The sequence below is a fragment of the Ruditapes philippinarum genome, unplaced genomic scaffold (genome assembly GCF_026571515.1).
Source record: "Ruditapes philippinarum isolate M1 unplaced genomic scaffold, ASM2657151v2 ctg47_1_1_1_1, whole genome shotgun sequence".
Taxonomy (NCBI): domain Eukaryota; kingdom Metazoa; phylum Mollusca; class Bivalvia; order Venerida; family Veneridae; genus Ruditapes; species Ruditapes philippinarum.
Genome location: NW_026863890.1, coordinates 307,091 through 327,471, shown reverse-complemented (window position 1 = coordinate 327,471; position 20,381 = coordinate 307,091). Strand labels below are relative to the sequence as shown.

At 29.2% G+C, this 20,381-nt stretch overlaps 1 protein-coding gene across 1 annotated transcript in view; it reads right to left on the bottom strand.

The window, feature by feature from the left end:
* The window catches only part of LOC132723669 (putative ammonium transporter 3), a 32,317-nt gene extending 12,179 nt beyond the window's left edge, over nt 1-20,138 (bottom strand). Inside the window, exon 1 of the mRNA XM_060708428.1 lies at nt 20,048-20,138. Coding sequence (XP_060564411.1) covers nt 20,048-20,138 — 91 coding nt within the window. The remainder of the gene's footprint in view (nt 1-20,047) is intronic.
* Between the last annotated feature and the right edge of the window lie 243 nt (nt 20,139-20,381).

The following is a 20,381-nucleotide window of genomic DNA, read 5'->3' as shown; positions in this document are numbered from 1 at the left end:
TGTATTCATGTACAACACACTAAAAATGTAACAAAACTCGAGCATTTTTACAGATTGTTATCAACACGAACATTGTCACGACATGATCTGTTGACGTTATGAAGATAATAAAATTCCATCAAAATTACTTGAAACAAAACAAATAAATCATCAATTCAAAATGTGTTGGTTCTGCATATAAGACCGTAAGATCACTTGTAAAGACCACCTGTAATATTTTCACTCGAGACTTTGCCATTGAAGAATTTTTATACATCTGGTGTTCACTTTGTGAAATATACGTCTTTTAATGTTACAGGCAAAACAAAAACAAAATATCGTTTATTTACAGAACATTATGAACGATAAAGTAAGATACATATATTTTATAAGTCAAATCATTAAGGATATGCCCGTCTTGTCAGTAAATAGATGACACTGTCACTTTGACGAACATATTCGTCTTAGAGACAGTGAAATTATTAAATGATAACTATCTGGATAAAATTCACTATTTTCTTTGTGACCGACAATGAGATAATATAATAACAATCTTGAACAAGTGTGCTGTCAGAAATGTCGTGCCAAGTATATATTGACATTCTGATTGTCATAATGACATAATTCCCATGTGGTTACCATCGTGCTTTAACAAATATATCAATATCTCAATGGTGCACTTTCGAAAGCAAGCTATATAGTAAATCTCTTGTGTGCATGACTCAATGATTTTGTTACTTAATCGTTTAGGTGTAAAATTGATTTTCCAAATCAGCACGAACTGAAATGTTTTAAATAAATAAAACGCAGTATTAAGCGTACATGTATATGTTTTTTAATGTTACATAATTGACGATTTAAGTAAAAGTTGATGTTGGCGAAACAGTTGTTAGATGAGTCGTGAAATAATTACAAACGTACAATTGCATTTTTATTGGTCATTTTATTATTTATTTTACAGCAATTTAAAACCTTATGCTAATCATTATAATTCGTACACGTAAAGGAGAGAGATTTATGGCAAATTCGCTTGTCGTTATCATTTAATGAATCATTTAAACTATGAATTAACAAGACATTTAAAACGAGATGTTTGTTGCAGAAAATGTAAATTCATATAATGTACTCATGTTTTAACAGATATTTTGCTGCAAAGTTAATAAAGAGAAATTTGAATAAAATACTGTCAAATGAAATTGAAATATTTACAATGCGATTATTTTCATTAAGCTGTTGGTTAATCATTCTTTGTGAATTGAGTAATGCATTGCTGTAAATATAATATCATTATATAATCATGAAGCAATGCAATCAAATTTCAATTTATTTACAAATTTATCATATAAAATATTAATAAGAAACAAATGTGTTTACATGTTAAGCAGTTCAAAATTTGAACATACATATGTTATCAGCAATGTACTTAAGAAAAGTTTTGCTGCATTCCTTGTAAGTACATTATTATGATCTATTAGTTTCGTCCAGGAATTCAAATTTTAGATAAGAAAATGTTTTGTGATTTATAATGACAGGAGAAAAACGGCACGCCAAACATTACTTTTGTTGCATTAAACTAATAGATAGTTTAGCCCTAACTTCGAACCTTTTATTCTGTTTCAAACTTGATAAGGAAGTATGATGAATGACAGTAATGCTTGTAAGTATTCACAAACCAAGAACGATCCGGACATGTTTAATTCAGGATTAACTTAGAATTTAGCTAGAAATGGACACACATTTGTATGTAATTATAAGGTCACCTATGTATCTTGCTATATCGTTTAATTATATAAAGTATAATGTATAAGTACATGCCTGCCTTTACATTTTTAGATTTACTTAATATGCCATGGAAACGTTTATATATGAGAAGAAAATGAGTAAAACACTTTCTTTTCCGATGGGATTATCATTTCAAGTACAAATTGAAATGTGCAATACATTGAAGATAATTACTATCCCTGTATGTTGCTCTTATCAAAAGGCAGGAGATATTAAATTTTAAATCAAAACAAGCTATAAGGATTTACCTAATCCTCATAGGAAATTTATCCCTCTGAATACAACTTTCAATGTGTAATTCGATTGTTTTGTACTGTTAATTTAAGTAAGGTTAATCAAACAATGATTTAAACTTTATTCAATTACTGGCAGTTTAGACACTATTTTTTTACTATCGCCTAGCAACACTTGATTAAGGAAAACATATAACGGACGCCATGATTGTTCTATGACATCCTGGCAATTCAATCAAAAATTAGAAATATCCATGGTCTTAGAAATGCTTTTATCTATGAACTCGCGAGTAGAGATACGAGTATTATGTAGTGGCTTCATTTTATTTTGACTTCAATATTATAATAGTGATATTGTATTTTTTCCTGGTCTGGCGATCGTCATATTGCCTGACCTAAGCTGATAACCATATTTTTCCAATCACGCCGTTAAATCTGTTACAAAGTATAGACGACATATTTTTATATATTTATAGCACACCAGTTAACTTTGTAGAAGCATTCGAATATCTTGGAATTTCTCTCTCTTAAAAATGGCAATGGGTTTACGAGTCGAAATCGAATTGCACATCACGTCTCATTTGCTTTGCATGACATGTTAAACAATTTATGTTTTTTTTTGCTTTACATTACCTGTTAAACAGATAACGGTTGTTTGCTTTGCATAACGTTTTTTTTTTTGCTTTGCATAACCTGTTAGACAGTTAACGGGCTTTTGCTTCGCATAACCAATTAAACAGTTAACATATTTCTTTGCTTTGTTTTCTTTTTTCATAGAACTAACAACTCAGAGAAAAGGCAAAGAAAAAGCAAACAAGGAAATTAAAACTAGTTCAAAGATTGTACGATAAAAAAATTATAAATGAAACAGAATACAACAGAACAGAAATGATCCCGCCTACTTTTTAAATACTCAAAAAGTATGATGGTGAGCCCAATTGTTTTCATCCCTGCACTAGTTTACAGTTTGCCTCTCTGCCTATCAAACACAATTCACAACTCTTAACGTCTTAAGGTTGGTGAAAGCAAAATTTTAATATAAATGTCAGGTCCCTAAAAATGTTTGTCTTTGTCAAATGTGTTTTGATATTTTATTGTTGACATGAATATGAATCAAAATGCTGAAAAAATCGTTATAAGATTGATGAATAAAAGAACACGGCGATTAACACCATAAATAGCTTTCTTCAACATTTTCAATAAATCTTTAAAAAAAAACTGACGATGCCTGTTAATACATTCCTTCACATAAATATCTCAATAACAACATATTTAAGAAACAATAAACTATCGAAGTTATGTATCCGTTCATTTCAAATTTAAATGAAATATTTCACGATTAAGTAGTTAATGAAATAAAATAATCTAATGAAATACTGTAAAAATATAAAATAGTGTATACAATTTCACTTGCTCTTACCAAAGAAAATCAGTGTGTATGAACATGTTCGATTAACATTCTCAATTGTGCCGTTTTGGACTTTCTGTAGGGATTCTTATTTTCTCTATTTTGTAACAAAGTAAATATGATGGTTCAAAGAAAATAATCAGATTTATATGAGGATTACTAGATGAACAAGAGATATGAATTCTGATGTTGCACATAAACTTGATGCCTACCGAGCATGGACTATCGCTATTTGTAGGATTTCCTCGCTTAACATTTTTGTAAGGAAATTTGAATGTTTGTATTCATACAATTGATGTTTTCCTTAAACACTCATTTGACTTAATGTTATTGACAAAGTCCTATTATATATCCTGCAAAATGCTATTGATATAATATTTATTTGTTTAAAGTTGTGAACTTAATCAGTCTTGCGTTCCGATGATGTTGTCTTAGTTACTTATATCATCTTGCATTTATTTAAGGAAACATTGCCTATGTGAATATGATTTAATTTACATATTCTGCCGGATTTTAAGTTCGGAGTATTAATTTTGAAATAAGATTTCAAATTGTTTTAGTATTAGTTTTGGAAATTGATTAAGCATTGAATGTCATTATAATTGTGATTTATCAATCAGTGTGTTTTATTTTTCATTTCAAATGTCAGTATGTTATTTATTTCAATCACCGCAAAAAAATAACAAAATGTTTTAAAACTCTGACGTCTTTAAAATAATATAAGTTAATTGATTTTTTTTATAATCCATTAGCGGGTTTTAAGGCTAATATTTAATTACCATGTTGACGTCACTCAGATATAAAAGCAATTAATATGTCACCTTATGTTTTAAGCAATCACTATCTTATGCAAATCTACAAGTAGGACATGATTCTATAAAGAAAAACTTCTCTAGGCTCTATTGTTAAAAGTTAATTTCCTAATTGTTCTCTTGTATCGACAAATATCTTTCAAATGAAATAAATTAAATTTTCATCTTTATTGTCTTATAACAGCACAAATACCAGCCTTCAACATGAATATGTATTGGAGATTTCATTCATGCAAACAAAACATTTTCTTCTGGAAATGTTGGCAATACTATTTCAACAGATTTAGTTCTCCTTTTAACAACTGCTTTCATTTATGTATAAAATCATAGTTATAACTAACTGAATTAAATCATGTCTTAATAAATATAAATATCATATCAACGGAATAAGTATCAGTTTCAAGATTAGTTCTAAGTATATCAATATTACAAATATGGTGCATGATACACAAAAAGTGTATAAGACGCTTTTCAATGTGCCTGGCACATTGCTATTCATTTGTATCAATTCTTTCAAATTAAAACTACCCGAAAAAAAAAACAATTAAAGACGTTCGTTTTAATTTTTAAATGTCATTCCTTGATTTGATAATTATATGTGTAAACATTATAATAATTATTATGACAAACTTTAAATGTATAAATAAAAGTAAGCATGACATTTAACTGTTTTAACGATTAAATGACTTATACCTGATTGCATCGTAAAAATAATAAATGTAGAAGACAATATCCATATTGCGTCCGTTTGTGGATCATTACTTTCGTTCTTAGAAAAAGATATATGTCTATAAACAGATTCACTTGTTACTAAATGACACAAATACACTCGTTTCAAAACATCCTATTTTTATTTAAATCTGTTTTCGATATCTTCATAATATACTTGAATTAGAAGTAGTGCTCAAAGGTTCTGTGTTGGCGCCGTGTCTTTTCTCCGACTCTGACAGAAACAATAGGCTATCAGTTTTGAGACATTCCTCGATGTCGCAAATCATTAAACGTTATGTGAAATCTTTTGATGACAGTAAGTCATTTACTATAATCATTACTAAAATGAAAATGGTCTTACAATAAAAAAAAAGGTTTAATTTGTTAATAGTGGTTTCCTCTTTGGTAAAACAAAAATAAACTAGAGGCTAGGAAAGGTGGCAATCACTACACGCATGCCCAAACAAATACAAGCAAAACACGCCAAGGAGCCCAGCATGATAAACATGATAAATAAATAATTATTATATGTTTTCTGCATAACTATTGTGCATGTCATTTAATTTTATAATATTTTTTGAAATGATTTTATTGTTAATATTAAACATCTATTCCGTTATGGCTTAAAATTAACAATTAATCTCTGGACCGAACACACACAAAAAGAACAATATTGTTTGGAAAGTTAGATTTTAGCATGTCCATGAATGTCATTTCTAGAATAAATTTGTGTCTTTGTTTAGTAACATAAAACAGAAAAGATTGGTACAATGGATAACATGATAAATTAGATTAAAGATTAAATACCTGACTGCATGGTAAAAACAATAAAAGTAGAAGACAATATCCATGTAGCATCCGTTTGAGGATCCATGCTTTCATCAGCGGCAACAGCCATGTTTTATCCTTCCGGAAATCTTACAACGGTATAAATAAATTCTGCATATTTTGCTCAAAGAATGTATTGATCAATTATCGACATTTTAAGCTCCTACATCTTCGTAAAGGTATCTCTAAATGGTATAATATATATTCCTTCTTGAAGCATATGTTTGTATTCCTTCTTTAACAATAATAAATATAACTGAACACATTTGATCATATTGCAGACAAAAGTTGAACAGAATAATGTTTTTCTCTAATTTCCAGCGAAGGTAAATAAATGAATAAACTAAAGAAAAAACAAAGCTCTTTAAGTCACGTCATACGGTTATATATCATAATATTTGATCATCTTTCTTGTCTGAATGGAGTGTTAATTGATGGCTCTGAAGACTTTTTAGATGTAAGATCTTTTTATATGACAGTCATATTTTGATGCATTATTCTCTTCACAATAACATAGTTGCGATAATAAAGTGTTATATCAACTGATAAAAATCAAAACAATTAGTCCTTTCAGGTATCAGAACAAACATCTCAACACTTCGGTATGATTGCAAGAATAATCTTTATTCAACTTTTTATATGATACTGAAAACATCCATTTTTAAGTGAGTTAAAATGATACAAGATAAAAAAATATCAAATTTATGATTTAAAATGTACAAGTGCATAGCATTTTCAGTATCAAATAAATGCGGGAGATATCAAAATACATGAAGTTACAAATATCATTCATCATCTTGTTTAAGCTTAATGTGAATTAGATCTATAATACAATAAATAATTATGATGGTATTACTTAGTATGATACGTGAAAACAAAGCACGAAAGAATGATATATGGATCTTGTGGGTCAGTGTTAGATACATGATCCGATATAAACATATCAATATAAAGGAGATAATAAAATGTTCCTGGACATAATATCATCATTCATCATATACTATGTTCATACTTAATCACTTCAGAACAACATTTTGTTTTCATAAGTATTTCATAAAAATATCCAAACAATTCATTTCCATTGTTTTTATCAATAATTGAAATATTTATGGAAATGTGTCCATTGCAGACCAATCTACTTTAACATTTTTATCCAATATGACCCATTGTAATGGTTATTCTGTATGTTTTGGCTACATCTTGTTATAACTATAAGGCATTGAGGATCACTGATTCACGTACTCATTGTGATAAAAATTGAATACTGCATTCAGGTGGTATAGTAAAGTATGTAATAGATCTTGCGCTTTTCATTGTTTTCTCTTGAAAAGAATCCATCAAACTGGGTTTGTGATTATCTCTAATTATGTTAGGTTGAATTTATGTCCAAAGAGTTCCAATCATTGTTTTTTGACGTGTAAAAGCGGTAGCCAAAATTGTTTAAAGTGTAAAAGAGGCGTTGGAGAATTCTCGACGTTTTTGTTGAATAGAATTGTACTCTGTATGTCTCTCTTTATACTGTGTATTAAATCCCAGAGGATTTTTTCGAGAAAAAAAAAACAATTTAACAATCGTAAAATTAACTAGCTCATACGCAAGACCTGAACTATTTCATTTCCTGCTGATCTTGTTGCTAAATGAATTTTAAAATCAATTTATGAATTTTACAGTCTCGTTCGAATTGTTAGGCTAGTAAAACATTCTACAATGTTAGAGCGGAATGCATGTAGATAAGAAGCCTTTTAACAAGATGGTTATTCTGTATGTTCAACAAGTAACTAATGTCCAAACCAAGTAGAACAGAAAAAAATGTGAGCGGGTACGCATTAAGTTCGGATTGTTTCGAGAAATAAAAACTATTCAATAGCATGCATAAATAAAACTATTGAACCCTTTTGAACTGTACTTGTAATGTTAAGGCATTCATTAAACTTGGTGACGATATATAATCATCTCTGACATCTATTACATTAATTCCACCAGACCTGACAGCTTTATGCATCTTTATATAATTGTGAAGGTCAAATAGACATATTTCTTGAAAGTCAAACGTGTGTTTTGAGGTACAAATATATAAATTTACAATGTCTCAAATCAACGTATAAGGAGACACAATTAACTGTAATAACTTCATATATTATTACAGCCATAAAAGAATTAACCTTTATCTTAATTCTGTCCTTTTGTCGTAAATAATTTGCTTTATTATAAAATGTCATTTAGTCTTCCAAATATAGGATCTTATATTTTGTTTTGTTTATATACAATTATATATAAAACAGTTAGTCGGTCTGTTTTATCGTATAAAATTTTCTATACGGCATATATAAAAGCACACCTTATAACTGTTATTTGCTAGAACATGTCGATTAAACGTTGTCCTTCCTTATTTACAAATTGCTAACACAGCAAATGGCTAACTAGATTATTCAAGTACGAATGTTTGCTGTAAAATATAAATACGAGGGTTGTTCAAAAATTTATAGCACTAAGTGTCTTATATCTTTATGTTCAATTCAATTTAGAAATCTTTTATATGTACTGCAATAGTTAATTGTTTCCTTCAATTTGAGTATAAACTTATCAAAATTGTTGTGCTTAACGCGTATTCCTTATGATATTGAATAACCATAGTAACACACACTCGGCTCAACAAATAAAAAAGTCATGCAGCTACTTTGTACTTCTAATTTATTCTAAATTTACGTATTTGCATAACAATTGTTACAACATAAATTATTTACTAGCAAAAAAGTTCGTATCTGTTCTATTTGTTTTTATTAGAATATGAATATTGACGATAAATAATATAATTATGAATATTATATAGCAAAGTTAGTATATTATACAAGATAGATTCATATTTTATTGCAATTCTGTCATCTTAAAATTGTAATTTACACATTTGTCACATACGGTTGCTCAAACCAGCTTTTATTCCTTTTTTCATCAGCTGTCAAAAGAGCGTATCGGAGACGTTTTATCTTTCGGATTAGGGATTCAACGTATTTGTCGACATGGTATTTCGTACTGAATTATTCAGAACTCACATTTGTTACACTGAGGAATTTAACTGATAGCCAAGCTAAAAACATCGGCAGATGCGAATGTTTCATATATTTCAGTTTGACGCTGTTTTGCACTACTTAAAGGACAAAACTTAATTTACATCGAAGCCTATATGAGAGAAAAAGCGTTAAACTAACAATTAAATTTTATTCCCTTTTCGCAAAAATCGTAACCTGTACTTATATTAATAATACGTAAATTCACAATTAATAATGCACACCAAGCACGCGTTGTATCGTCTGGAATACTCAGTGATTACATACTTAATGTCCCCAGCTGAAACGTTAACAAATTGTATTACGTGACTACATGTAATTCCTGTTGTAGAGAAGACAAAATAAGGTTAAACTTGTTACATTGAAAAATCAACGTTATCAACAGCCTATAACAGTATTATACGCATGAGTATAAAGTTATTCCGGACTTGCATCATTAGCAATAGCTTTAATATTAGAAATATCGATAACTTAGTAAACACTTATTTGCAATTTCATGTAATCTTGATAATTGTTAAAGATACGGAAACATATTATTTTTGCGGGGGTTATTTTGAATTTTAGTAAATGAGACAAAATAGGCAATTTGGTAATTTATAAATTATTTTATACTGTTCAATATTTCTCATATGAGAATAAATATGTTGAATCATTATTGTTAAATTATAATACAAAGCATTATTGCAGCAATAAAATGAACTATAACTTTAGATATCTTTTTCAAAAGTTTTTACTTTTTTACCATGTATTGTGAATTTATATCCTTCAATATTCGTTTTAGTTAGTTTGAGGCAACATGAAAAAAATGCACTTAATAGTAATACTTAAAAAAGAAAATGTGTAAAATATCAAAGTGAAAATTAACACAAAATGATAAGAAAAAAATACCTGATTGCATAGTAAACACGATAAAAGTAGAAGACAATATCCATATAGCATCTGTCTGTGGCTCCTCGCTTTCGTCAGCAATAACAGCCATGTTTTATCATCAGCAAAGTCAAGTTCAATATTTACACCTTTTAAATACCGTGAATATTCACTCTAGTTTAGAAGAGATGTTATCTATTCCCGAGGACCATGTAACAAGCTTAGCGTGTTAAAACCTTTATTGAAGATTAGTTAGATAAAGCAAAATATGTTTTAGACAACGTTATCGTCAAACCCTTACGTTTAGGCTGATTAATATAATTAATTTTAATATTCTTTCGGTAAATGATAATTAAATCATCTCTTTTAAATAAGCATATCACAAACTGCTTTAAATATATATCACAATTCAAATAATTGAAATCCTTTTTCCAAACATACATGAATCAAATTCATATTACGTCTTTTTTCAGGAAAAGGTCATCAGAAAGTTTTCTATATGAATGTTTTCTTTTTCTGCGAGCCAAAGTAACAACGCTCTATACCACAGAGTCAAAGGGCCAATAGTCAGGATGTACATGGTTCTGAGTGTAGTCGGGCACTCGAAATAAAGTCGAAATACCGAACTACCGTTTTTTCTGCTTAAATTTTGCCTTTTAATGACAAATTGTTTCAAATTCAGCGCTAATTTTTCAGACACGATATAAATCCATTATTTGAAATATCTCCAACGATTGTCATTTATAAAGAAGAAGGAATGTACTAATTTCTGAAGGGAAATGCACCTTTAATCCATCTGTTAATATCAAAGCGGAATTGATTGTGCATTATTCTCACACAATTCATGACGGCTTTAATAACAAAGCGGTTTATACATTGTTACATGAACTTGAATTTGATTGTACCATTTAAGCCGCCAATTAACGGCTGATTTAGACTATTAAATTCACGTGACACTATAACACAATAATGAATTACATTGGCTTTGTAACATGAGTAATTTTGATTTTCCTCCGGTATTTTTCCTGAGTAAATATTAAAAAAATATATAAACGCCCAATTGCATGCTATTACTGGAAATGAAAGAGATGTGAGGGAGGCTATAAAATACACTTGAGAATCATTACAATTTTGCAGAACTCCGTCTTATGTTTACATTGGGAATAATGTGACGGAATCAAAATCAGTTCGCGCCTTCAAGGTATTAAGACAAGCTTCTGAAAGTGTTCTGATGACAAATTACGCATTACCAAGTTCATATCTCAAAGTCCAAGAGAAAAATTGATCCATTGAAAACATTATATTTAGTATAAAGCTTAAACTGCTAAACGTCATTGTTGCAACAATAAAAACGAAAACAAAAATTTTCCAAAAAAAAAAAATTAGTGAGTGCATGATGATATTGATCATCCATTTTAAAATCATAATCATTGAAAAAAACATGATTTATAATAATAAATATACAATAAACTGAATAAAGATGCTCAATTAAAAGTTTTTGTTTACATGTCTTTTATCTTAAATATTGTTTTTCATATTGATTGAAACTATATACGTATTGCAGTAGAATACGCTGTCAAACTTCAAGTAATGCCCAAATCTAATCGTGTTGTAGGTGATTGTAGCAGATGTCAAATTGTCACTTACTACTATTACAAATATAATTCAACTGCAACGAGGGCAATGTAAAGAATTTATGATGATTTAAAACATGACTCAAATAAACATTTAAGTCACATGTACAGTAAACCTTACCTGTTGTGGGTCAACAGCTATATCTTTACTTGCAAATCTACGTAACTGTTTTATCTCTTCAAATCAAGAGCTTAAAGAAATATTCGTCGAGCTTCGGCGTACATGTGAGTGACTAATTTATGAGATTCCATTAATAACGTCTTTGTACACAAATACTCTAGAACGTATTTGCTGCATTATGCAATTGACATATATTTTTGGACGTTGATCTAGATTTAGGTATTTTAAGTTGAAAGCATGCGAATGCCTTTAATTCACGAGGATAACATTTTTGTGTAAACTCTTAATATACTAGTGTTGGTTCAATGGAATAAAAACAATATTTCAAATATTTCAAATAGAACGACAGCTAACATTAAACCAACGATGCCAATACATTTACCTGATAACGAGAACAGAAGCATGATGTTCAAAACGAGCATGCTTTAGGCGTTTATCAACAAAATTAATAACTGGAAAAAAATATATTTTAATGGAAAAAGTTGGATATTTTTAAACAACGTTTTTAATAAAACCTGTTAAGAAATATAAAAAAGAGAAGAAAATCTATACATGAAAGCGTCTCAGTTTGTTAACTTTAAGCTTTCATGGTTACCTTCTTGGTTTTGAACATATGGTGACCTTGAAAATATCATTTTAGCGCAAACAGGAAGCTAACTATTCGACAGCAAAACAAATTTATATTTCCATTGTTCCGACGAGAGTTGGCGGACTACTCAACCTTTCTAATTTAGAAGAAACAAACATAATTCATTAACATTATTGATTAACAATTATAAATTTATGCAACACAATAAAACATGTTTTAGGATAAACATGAAGAAATTGGCTAATCTAAATCGGATTATACCTTACTAGTTAATGGAAAGAATAGAGGACCAAACAGAATGATAGTGGATTTGTTTAGATTTCAAATAGATGACTTGCTGGTATTTTAGTATATTATTTCAGTACTTTACGATGATTATTTTCTACAGCCAAACACTTTTGATCATTTGAGAGATTATGTTTAAGTTTCAAATAGTCTATTTAAATAATGCTGTCAGTAAATACTATTTCATTAGAAGAATGTATTTTTAGGGACATGTATGCATATATTTTCATTTACTTGTCAGATTAGTTATAAAATCTATAAGATCATCAATCAAATTACTTCAAAAACCAATTTAAAAGTATGGCTGTTGGCCAGTTTGAAAAACGTTTTCTATTAATTAGAAAATAATTTTCGCAATGTAAAACAAATTGATGTACCACTCGCATGAATAATCTGTTCTATAGGGAAATAATGTGATACGTGTTATTATATTATTATCATTATCATCATCATTATTATAATTATTATAATAATAATAATAATTATTATTATTATTATTATTATTATTATTGCAGCTTTGAGCTCATAAATAAATAAAATCACCATCTGTACGTCATTCAGAAGTTTGAAGATGAGATGTGTCAACATGTTATACACTAACACCTATTGTATACTAATTTCGTTATACCTCCCAACAAAAGTTACAAAAGTTAGATTGCTCAACACATTAAACGGTAAAACTTAAACTTGTTTTAATTGCTCTGACTTTATTGTATAGTATAACTGTGAACAAGGACTCCAACTTGAAAACCGAAAGAAATAAAATATAAAATAAATTGATACCCTATTGCACTGTTAAACATAAATGTAGAAGACGAAAGCGTCTGTTTGTTAATCCATGCCTCAACTTATTACTCGTTGCCATACTTTTTATACGCCCGTTTAAAAAACGGGTCTTAGAATAGTTTGGCGGTCGGATGGGCGGACGGGCGGGCGGGCGGCGTCCTATTTATTTCGGAGCATATCTCCTACATGGATTGAGGAAATTAAATGAAACTTCATAGAAATATTCACCACTATAAGAAGCTTTGTGGCGCACATGAACCAGGTTTCTAGATCAAAGGTTAAGGTCACACTTAGAGGTCATTGAAAAACGCTTCTCTGGAGCAAAATTTTTACATGCATACAGGGATTGCAATATAACTTGGCACAATGTTCACTATTGTAAAGCAGAGTGTCGCGTGCAAAATTTAGGTCCTGCGGCCAAGGTCAAGGTCACACAAGGGGTCAAAGTTCAGATAAAAATATGACAATTCATCTTGCATGTTTAAGTAAACATTGACTATGTGAATAAGATTACATATTATGCCGCTTTCAAGTTCGGAGTATCAATTTTGGAAATAAAATAATTATGAATTAGTGTGTTCTTTTTCTTTTCAAATGTCAGTATGTTATTTATTTCATGATCAATCATTGCAAAAAAGGGTGACAAAATGTTTCACAACTCAGACGTCTTTAAAATAATATAAGTTTATTGATATATTTATAATCCATTAGCGGAGGCTAATACTAAATCGTCATGATGACGTCACTCAGACATAAAAGCAATTAATATGTCACCTTATATTTTAAGCAATCACTTTCTTATGCAAATCTACAAGTAGGACATGGTTCTAAAATAACGTCCTTTTGCTTTATTCTTAAAAGTTAATTTCTTAATTGTTTTATTTGCATCGATATCAAATATTTCAAATGAAATAAATTAAATTTCATCTGTATGGCTTATATCAGTACAAATACCAGCATCAACATGAATATGTGTTCAAGATTTAAATCCATGCAAACAAAACATTTTCTTCTGGACAGTTGGCAATTCTATTTCAACAGATTCAACAATTCTCCTTTTAACAACTGCTTTCATGCATGTATAAAGTCATAGTTATTACTATGCTAACTGAATTAAATCATGTCATTTTAATATAAATATCATATCAACGGAATAAGTATCAGTTTCAAGATTAGTTTTAAGTTTATAAATATTACAAATACGGTGCATGATACAAAAGAGTGCATAAACACGCTTTTACAAAAGAATTGTTGTTTTCAATGTGTCTGGCATATAGGTATTAATTCGTATCATTTCTTTAAACTTAAAACTACCCGTAAAAACAAATTAAAATTCAAATGACATTCATTTTTATGATAATTATATGTGTAAACATTATAAAAACTATTATAACAAACTTAAAATGTATAAAAAACTTAGCGTGACATGTAACTGTTATACCGATTAAATGACACGTACCTGATTGCATCGTAAAAATAATAAATGTAGATGACAATATCCATATTGCGTCCGTTTGTGGATCCATTCTTTCGTTCTTAGAAAAACACATGTCTATAAACAGATTCACTTGTTACTAAATGACACAAATAAACTCGTTTAAAAAACATTCTATTTGTATTAAACTCTGTTTTCGATATCTTCAAAAGTTTTCAATTATACTATAGTAGAAATAGTACTCATATGTTCTGTGTTGCCCATAAATAATTAAATATGTCTTTTCTCTGACTCTGATAGAAATGATAAGCTATCAGTTTCGAGAATTCCTTGATGTCGCAAATCATTAAACGTTATGTGAAATCCTTTGATGACAGCAAAGTCATTTACAACAATCACAACTAAAATAAAAATGTTCTTACAATAAATAAAAAAGGTTTTATTTGTTAATAGTGTTTTCCTCTTTGGTAAAACAAAAATCAACTAGAGGAAAAGTGGCAATCACTGAACGCATGCCCCAACAAAAGCAAGAAATACACGCCAAGGAGCACAGCAGAGAACCGATAAACCAGAAGAGGGCACTAGGACGAAACACGGATTGGGCGTTATAACAAATAATTCAATAAAGGAAATCATAGAAGATCACGTGTAAGACTGATGCTTATAAACATTAATCAAAATCCGAATGCCTTCTTATTTTTCTGTAAGTACATGTACAACAACAGAAAACAAGCATATAAAATTCGAAACTGCATGATTAACCAAATCATATGTAAAGTCCTCTGTGATAAACAAAAATAGTTTGATTCGTACACTTCAGAATATACATGTATATATAATGGTATTAATATTCAGCAAGGCTGTAAGTTTCTTTTGGAACTACGTAAAGAATATCAATTCTGTTTTTATGATTTATGTTTAACTTTTTTATGATTTAGCAGAGGACCGTACAAAGGCTCGTCAGAATGTTTGGCAAGACAGAGTTAATATTATTAATTCATTTAATTTACTCTGAAAGTATTCAATTTTTATGTTTTGCAAAATATTTTTATTAAGCCATATATATAATCATCCGGATTAATATATGACTAGGCAAGAAACTAATATTGCTTTTTAAAATCTTTTCAGAATATCCCGGACATGCTATTGTAGTTACTGACTGAACAATAATGTATTTTCATGTTAAGGTATATTTAACAAGTTTACCTACCTTAATTATAACAATGCACTTTTTATAAATGAATAACGATAAATGACACGCGATCTCCTTTAAGTTTAAAACAGTTTTAGCAATCAAAATTAATAAGGGAAGCTTTTATTATTTATCATGTCTTTCTTTTCGGGGGAAAATCTCTACAAAGCAAACCTCGAATTATTTTCCTATATAATAGAGTAAGTACAGGTACTATTTGAGTATATTTTTTGAACGAATATACACATGATAAAAAATTATTATATGTTTTCTGCATAATAATTTTGCATGTCATTTAATTTTATAATGATTTTAAAATGATTTTATTGCTAACAATAACATCTATTCCGTAATGGCTTCAAATTAACAATTAACCTCTGGACAAAAAAAAATACAATATTGCTTAGAAAGTTATATTTTTATCATGTTCATGAATGCCATTCTAGACTAAATTTGTGTCCTTGTTAAGTAAAATAAAACAGAAAAGGTTTGTACAAGGATAAAATGATAAAATAGATTAAAGATTAAATACCTGACTGCATGGTAAAAACAATAAAAGTAGAAGACAATATCCATGTAGCATCCGTTTGGGGATCCATGCTTTCGTCAGCCGCAATAGCCATGTTTATCCTTCAGGGAATCTTACAACGGTATCAATTAATTCTGCATATTTTGCTCAAAGAATGTAATAATCAATAAATGTTTTTATTCCTTCTTGAAGCATAGTGTTGTTAACAATAATAAATATAACTTAACACACTTGACCATATTGCAGACAAAAGTTGAACAAAATAATGTTTTTCTCTAATTTCCAGCGAAGGTAAATAAATGAATAAAACTGTAGAAAAAAACAAAGCTCTTTAAGTCACGTCATACGGTTATATATCATAATATTTGATCATCTTTCTTGTCTGAATGGAGTGATAATTGATGGCTCTGAAGACTTTTTAGATGCACGATCTTTTTATATGACAGTCATATTTTGATGCATTATTCTCTTCACAATAACATAGTTGCGACAATAAATTGTTTATCAATTGATAAAAATCAAAACAATAGGTCATTTCAGATAACAAAACAAACTTTTTAACACTTTGATTGCAAAAATAATCTTTATTTAACTTTTTATGATACTGAAAACAGTTTAATTTGGGTGCGTTAAAATGATACAAGATAAGAAATATTTTCAAAAGTTATAATTTAAAATGTACAAGTGCATAGAATTTTCAGTATAAGTTAAATGCGGGAGATATCTAAATACATGTAGTTACAAATATCATTCATCATCTTGTTAAAGCTTAGTGTGAATTGGTCTATCATGGAAGATCTATAATACAATAAACAATTATGATGGTATTACTTAGTATCATACGTGAAAACAAACCACGAAAGACTGATATATGGATCTTGTGGGTCAGTGTTAGATCCGATATAAACATATCAATATGAAGGAGATAATAAAATGTTCCAGGACATAATATCATCATTCATCATATATAATGTTCACACTAAATCACTTAAGAACAACATTTTGTTTTCTGAACTATTTCATAACAATATCAAACCAATACATTTCCATTGTTATCATCAATATTTGAAATACTTTTCGAGAAATAAAAACTATTTACTAGCATGTATTAGAAATTGAATACTGCGTTAAGGTGGTATAGTTAAGTATGTAATAGATCTTCCGCTTTTCATTGTTTTCTCTTGAAAAGATTCAATAAAACTTTGCTGTGTTTGTGATTATCTCTAATTATGTTTGGTTGAATTATTGTCCAATGAGTTCCAATTATTGTTTTTTGACGTGTAAACGCGGTAGCCAAAAATTGTTCAAGGTGTAAAAGAGGCGTTGGAGAATTCTCAATGTCTTTTTTTTTATTAGAATTGTAAAACCAAATCTGTATGTATTTTTTATACTGTGTTATAAAATCCCAGAGGATCTTTGCCAGAAAAAAGCAATTTAACAATCGTAAAGTTAGCTAGCTCATACGCAAGACCTGAACTATTCTCATTTCCTGCTGATCTTTTTGCCAAATGAAGTTCAATCAATTTATGAATCGAATTGTTAGGCATGTAAAACATTTTACAATTTTAGAGCGGAATGCATGTAGATAAAAAGCCTTTTAGCAAGATGGTAATTCTGTTAGGGCAACAAGTAACTTATGTCTTACAAAACAAATGGAACAGAAAAAATAGGAGCGGCGCGGGTAAGCATTACGTTCGGAATTTTTTGATAAATAAAAACTATTAAATAGCATGTATTGTTAAAACTATTGAACCCTTTTTGAACTGTACATGTAATACTGGACATTCTTTTATTTCACTGTTTTTTGCTTGCTTTAACATAACATATGATACAAATACATGTAATTATGTCATATATCCTCTGCATGAGATGTTGAGGCATTCATTAAACTTGGTGACGATATATAATCATCTCTGACATCTATTACATTAATTCCACCAGACCTGACAGCTTTATGCACTTTTATATAATTGTGAAGGTCAAATAGTCATATTTCGTAAAAGTCAAACGTGTGTTTTGAGGTACAAATACATAAACTTACAATGTCTCCAATCAACGTATAAGTAGACACAATTAACTTTAATAACTTCATATATTAATACAGCTGGAAAAGTGATAACCTTTACCTTAATTGTGTCCGGTTGTCTTTAATAATTTGCTTTATTATAACATGTCATTTAGTTTTCCAAATATAGGACCTTATATTTTGTTTTGTTTATATACAATTATATATAAAACAGTCGGTCTGTTTTATCGTATAACATATAAAAGCACACCTTATAACTGTTATTTGCTAGAACATGTCGATTAAACGTTGTCCAATTGCTAACACAGAACATGGGTCACTATTGATGTTATTTGCTAGAACATGTCGATTAAACGTTGTCCAATGCTAACACAGAACATGGCTCACTATTGATTTAATTTATTGATTGAGCACAATTGATTTAACATGTCAATTAAACGGTGTCCTTCCTTATTTACAAATTGCCAACACAGCAAATGACTATCTAGATTATTCAAGTACGATTGTTTGCTGTAAAAATATAAAAACGAGGGATGTTAAAAAAAGTTATAGCACTAAGAGTCTTGTATCTTCATAATTTATGTAATTCAATTTTGAGTAATTCAATATGTACGGTAATCATAAATTGTTTTCTACAATTTGAGTATAAATTTATTAAAATTGTTGTGCTTAACGCGTGTTCCTTGTGATATTGAATAACCATAGTAACACACACTCGGTGCAGCAAATAAAAAAGTCATGAAGCTATTTTGTACTTCTAAAGAGCGTATCGTAGACGTTTTATCTTTCGGATCAGGGACTCAAAGAAAATTTGTCGACATGGTATTTCGTACCGAATTATTCAGAACTCACATTTGTTACACTGAGGAATTTAACTGATAGCCAAGCTAAAAACATCGACAGATGCGATTGTTTCATATATTGCAGTTTGGTGCTATTTTGCACCATTTAAATGTCAAACATTAGTTTACATCAAAGCGCATATGAAAGAAAAAGCGTTAAAATAACAATTAAATGTAATCCATGTTCGCAAAAAATCTTAACCTGTAGTTATATTGATAATACTTAAATTCAAAATTCATAATGAACACCAAGCACACGTTTTATCGTCTGGAAAACTCAGTGATTACATACATTGTGTACATACTTAACGTTCCCAGCTGAAACGTTAACAAATTGTACTACGTGACTACATGTAATTCCTGTCGTAGAGAAGACAAAATAAGGTTAAACTTGTTACATTGTAAAATCAACGTTATCAACAGCCTATAACAGTATTATACGCATGAGTATAAAGTTATTCCGGACTTGCATCATTAGCAATAGCTTTAATATTAGAAATAACGATAACTTAGTAAACACTTATTTGCAATTTCATGTAATCTTGATAATTGTTAAAGATACGGAAACATATTATTTTTGCGGGGGTTATTTTGAATTTCAGTAAATGAGACAAAATAGTAATTTGGTAATTTATTAATTATTTAATACTGTTAAATATTTCGCATATGAAAATAGACATGTTGAGTCATTATTGTTAAATTATACTTGAAAGCATTATTGCAGCAATAAAATGAACTATAACTTAAAATCTCTTTTTCAAAAGTTTTGTACTTTTTACCATGTATTGTGAATTTATATCCTTCAATATTCGTTTAGTTAGTTTGAGGCAACATGAAAAATGCACTTAATAGAAATACTTAAAAAAGAAAATGTGTAAAAATCAAAGAGCAAATTAACACAAAAAATGAAAAGAAAATAATACCTGATTGCATAGTAAACACGACAAAAGTAGAAGACAGTATCCATATAGCATCTGTCTGTGGCTCCTCGCTTTCGTCAGCAATAACAGCCATGTTTTATCATTAGCAAAGTCAAGTTCAATATCTACAACTTTTAAATACCGTGAATATTCAATCTAGTTTAGAAGAGATATTATCTACTCCCGAGGACCATGTTTCAAGCTTAGCGTGTTAAAACCTTTATCGAAGATTAGTAAGATACAGAAAAATATGTTTTAGACAACGTTATTGTCAAAGTAGAATACATTTTAATATTCTGTTGTTAAATGATAATTAAATCCTTTCTTCTCAATAAGC